At 29.5% G+C, this 4689-nt stretch overlaps 2 protein-coding genes across 2 annotated transcripts; both read right to left on the bottom strand.

Annotated features, from left to right (window-relative positions):
* Positions 1 to 2388: 2388 nt before the first annotated feature.
* On the bottom strand, positions 2389 to 3362 carry LOC142646184 (uncharacterized). The gene is given in 2 exon segments (XM_075824427.1): positions 2389 to 3218; positions 3221 to 3362. Coding segments are annotated over 2 exon segments (969 nt in total). The 3' UTR covers positions 2389 to 2391.
* LOC113797012 (uncharacterized) lies at positions 3346 to 4613 on the bottom strand. Its single transcript, XM_027347315.2, is given in 4 exon segments — positions 3346 to 3929; positions 3932 to 4279; positions 4282 to 4528; positions 4530 to 4613. Coding segments are annotated over 4 exon segments (1263 nt in total).
* Between the last annotated feature and the right edge of the window lie 76 nt (positions 4614 to 4689).

Here is a 4689-nt window from a genome sequence, read left to right as displayed (position 1 = left end):
ATTTTCAGTTTTGGTTCGACAAATTGATTGTCTATGGTAAATATCAGTGAATATAACACTGGAGTATATAATCAAGTGGCAAACAAAGCAAAAATCTTCATTCATTTTTTCGGGTTTTAAAATCTATCGGATATGAATTTAGCTGGAAAATTTTTTCCATGCTGCTTCTGCATTTCTGATAATAAAAATTAAAATTAATTTTCTTAAACATCATTGAAAAATTTTCGGCTGAATCTTCATTTTCCTCCTTCTATCACTTTTCACTACATCACACACAAACTTTTTTCTCTCGTTAAGCAAGATAATAATAATAATAATAACTTTATTTATGCACACTGCAAGATGCACTTGTGCAAAAAATTTTGAAATGAAAAGAAATTAAAAAATTAATTAACAGTTATTTTTTGAAAATAGCAACAACAAATTTGATTGAATAAATTGAAGTTATGTTGATTCAAAAGAAATTGATCAGGAGAAATAAATTGATGACGGTTAGAAAAATTATAATAATCACAATTAAAAAGAATATGCTGAGGATCTTGAATAAAACGATTACATTCACAAAACGGCGAAGAAATAATATTCATACGATGTAGATAATTATTGAAATTTCCGTGAGCAGAAAGAAATTGCATATTAAAGAAAGTCGGACGAAAGAAGGAAGGGATCGGAAGCGATAAGAAAAAACTACGAAAATTTGAATTTGTTTCATTGAAATAATTTTCTATATATTGTTTTTCACGATTGATACGTTCCAATTTTTGACCAATTTATCCGGAATAAAATATGTTGATGACAAAATTTCACAATAATCATCGAGATGACAGATATTGCAAACAACCGAGATGATGTTTTTGGAAACCGTACGATATGATTTAGTAGCTTTAATTAAAATATTATGTTGCAACGACACTAATTTTGATTTAGACTTAACAGTAATTCTATCGAACCAAATTTGGCAACCATAAGTAATAGCTGGACGGATCATACTTTTAAAAAGATTAATTCTTTTGATACAATTAATACCCCACGTGTTGCCAATAAACACGAAAAAATATTAGAAATCTTCTTAATTTTATCAATTAAATTGTTAATATGTGGAGTAAAATTAAGTTTGTTGAGATGTCGATGATTACCAAATGTGATACCCAAAATTTTAAGAACAAGAGACGGAAATAAATTAACATTATTCGATAATGAAATTTTAGGAATCGGTTTATTGAATAAATACAAAATATTCGTTTTTTTATGATTTATTTCCAGTTTACGACTACAACACCAGCACTCTATGAAAGAAATGGAAGATTTAATAACATCGATCAAATTTAGTTTAGAATCAGCCCAACAGATAATCGTAATGTCATCAGCAAAGGCGACAATCTTTGAATTTGGAATTGAATATGAAACTAGAAGATCATTAATAAGAATAACCCAGAGAAGAGGGACAAGGCCCTCCTTGTGGACAGCCATTTGACAATAATTTCCATGAACAATATTTAGAATAATTAAAAGAAACCGAACGATTATTGAGATAAGATTTTAAAATTTTGATCAAGTCACCGGGCAAATTCTGTTTATCAACTTCAAATAATATGGCCGGCCACCAGGCCCTATCAAACGCAGAAGCAATATCGATGGTTATAATAGCAGTTTTATGAGATGATTTATAGAAAAGAGCACAATCTACAATAGACTTGAGTGCAGAAATTGTTGATTTACCTTTAATAAACCCATGTTGATCAGTATGCAAGATATTTGCAAAATGAGCATAAATTCTACTATTTAACAATTTTTCAAAAAGCTTTGCAAAATTAGATAATAGGCTGATAGGACGGTAACTTTTCATATCAAAATAATCAGTTTTGTTGGGTTTTGCCAAAATACGAACTGTAGCTATTTTCCAGGCGTAAGGAAAGTAATGTAAATCAATACATTTATTAAATAAAGCCAAAATACATGGAGCAATGAGATCAGCAGAAGAAGAAATCATTTTATTCGAAATATGATCAATACCAGGAGCCTTTTGTGATTCAAATTTTTATGAAAACAACAATTCTTCCATATTAAATAATGTTTTGCTGTGATTATTGAATGAAATTTGATGATTTCTTATGGAACTAGCTGCTGGATTATCATTTGAAATGTTATCATCCGGAAATAAAGAATCTAACATCAAACACATTTTAGCTTGTTTATTAGACGGGGCAAGATCATCAATTAATGGAATTCGATTATTGCTTTTTGATAATAACATTTTCAATATTTTATAAGTATTACCAAAGTGATCTTTGGAGTCAGCATCTTCAAGAAATGTATGAAAAGAATTGCGTTTCGCTTTTCTAATGTTGTTAATATAACTGTTTCTGGCAATGATATACTCATCCTTCGAAATCATAGGAATAGGTCTATAGTACAAATTTTGATATGATGAAAATGACGTTTTTGATATTCAAGATCTTGAGACCACCAGGAGTATTTTTTCGGATAAGGATTAAATTTACGAATTGGAAGTGAAGAATAGGCAGCTTCAATAAGAATTTTTGTGAGACGGTGAACAGCATGATCAATATCTTGAGGACTAGAACAACAATCAATAAAATGAAACAATTGATTGATATGGTCACGATTAATACTATCAATAAATGGTTGCATATTATTTTCTACAAATTTCCATGTAGATTTGATGAAATGCATTTCAAAATTGTCATTAGGAGAAGCGATATCAAATAAAATAGTTTCATGATCTGACAATTGTGTAAATCTAGAAACTTTCCAGTTTACAATATAATTATAAGCTTTTGAATTAGTGACAGTCAAATCAATTATGCTGGATTGTCGGCAAGTTTTAGATTTGTTATTGATAACAATGAGATTATACAAATCGATGATTTCTTTAAATTTATAACCATTTTTATTTATGATAGTATCATTCCAATAGGTATTTCTTGCATTAAAATCACCCACAATAATGATAGGATAATCATCAAAAGACGCAAACAAATCAGAAAAATAATTGAAATGCACCTCACTGAATGAATTAGAATGCAAATAAATATTAACAAGAATAATTAATGAAGAATTTGTTTGGATTTTGATGGCAGTGGCGAAATAATTAGTAAAATTATCAATTTGATTAACAATTAAAGAATTGTTTAAAACAACAATCGGACAATATATGATAGAATTATCAGAAACTTGAAAAATTCGAGATACGATGGGAATGGAGGACGATTATTGACGACATAAGGCTCTTGAAGAGCTATAATATCTGGATTAAAATTTACAATTGAACTTCTTAGTTCATTATGAGCTGTGGGACTTTTTCTTAAATTTTGTTGAATAATTTTAATTTTGTTGTCCATCGATAAGCATGGAAGAAGATGATTGTTGTGACGAAAGTTCAATTGTAGTGGTTAATCGACTAGAAGACGGAAAATCAAAAGGTTTGAATGCTGTTTGATGAAAAATTTTATCAATTTGTTTCTGATACAAAGGACAATCAATAGTATTGGGTTTGTGGCAAACTAAATTAGATTTAACATTATTTTTAAAGTAGTTGATACAATTCAAGCAATTATGGATTTTTGAACATTGATGAGTACCTTCAGAACCACAGTCAGAACAAATGGGTTTATCTTTGCGCGGGCACTCAGTGGATTTATGAGAATTGAACTGAAAACAAAATTTGCACTGTCTGACGAAGACGCGATGATAAAATTTTACAGCTTCAAAATCGGTAAACAAAATATCTTGATGGGAGATACGATTGAAGACATTAGGAGACACTCTTAAAACAATATCACGATGAAATGTACTTGAACGGAATTCAAAAGCAACTTTGATTTCAGATTCCAAACCAGAAAGCTGTTCATTGACATTTGATAAAATGCTAGGAATGTCTTTTGATTGAGTAAATTTGTTGACCTTTTCAAGACAATAGTAGGATCACGTGGTTTGGGGATGAATACTGTAGCCATACTATTAAATTGATCAAGTTTACGAAAATGATCGATGAGCACATCTAGATCGTTGCTATTTGGCATCTTGATTATATTACCTTTGGCACTTCTGATAATCTTATTAATTTTTAAACATGGTTTAACTTTTCTCAAATCTTTAATAGCTTGATTAACTTTACCATTAATATCATTGCTCGATACACCTTCATTGGCATTCACGAACAAGGTAAATTCATTTGGTTTTGAAGAATTAGTAGGAGAGACAGAAAACGAAGAATCATGTTTTGGCTTCGCAGCGACAACATTGTATGGAATAGGGCATTCAATTTATCTCTTATTTCCAACAATAATTTATTTGATTCATCAACATTGGTATTACACTTATTAAACAAATCATCGTACATTTTCTTCATATTTTCGGAAGCAACAATAATAGCATCAGCATACTTGGAAACAGACCGTTTGTCTTGAATTGAGCAACAATTTTTAATAATATCAAAACATTGATGAAAATTTAAATTTGAAATCAATCCAGTATTCGATATATACTTATCAAAATTGTCATCATCTTTTATGCATTTTTAAAGAGTTGTTTTCAGACTCGGAGTCTGACGTAACAACTGAATAAGTAGCGTTTTTTCTCTGTTTTGGCATAAATAAAACAGAAAAGAATCAAAAGAATCAAAAGAATATCAAAAAAAGAATTAAATTTGTAAACACTGCTCGTTGG

Source organism: Dermatophagoides pteronyssinus, unplaced genomic scaffold, assembly GCF_027571235.1.
Source record: "Dermatophagoides pteronyssinus isolate colony J.1.1.1.1 unplaced genomic scaffold, Derpt_VIB-CSIC_2022.12 sq0121, whole genome shotgun sequence".
NCBI classification, from domain to species: Eukaryota; Metazoa; Arthropoda; class Arachnida; order Sarcoptiformes; family Pyroglyphidae; genus Dermatophagoides; species Dermatophagoides pteronyssinus.
Note: the sequence above shows the minus strand (reverse complement) of the source record. Positions and strands in the feature narration are given on the sequence as shown.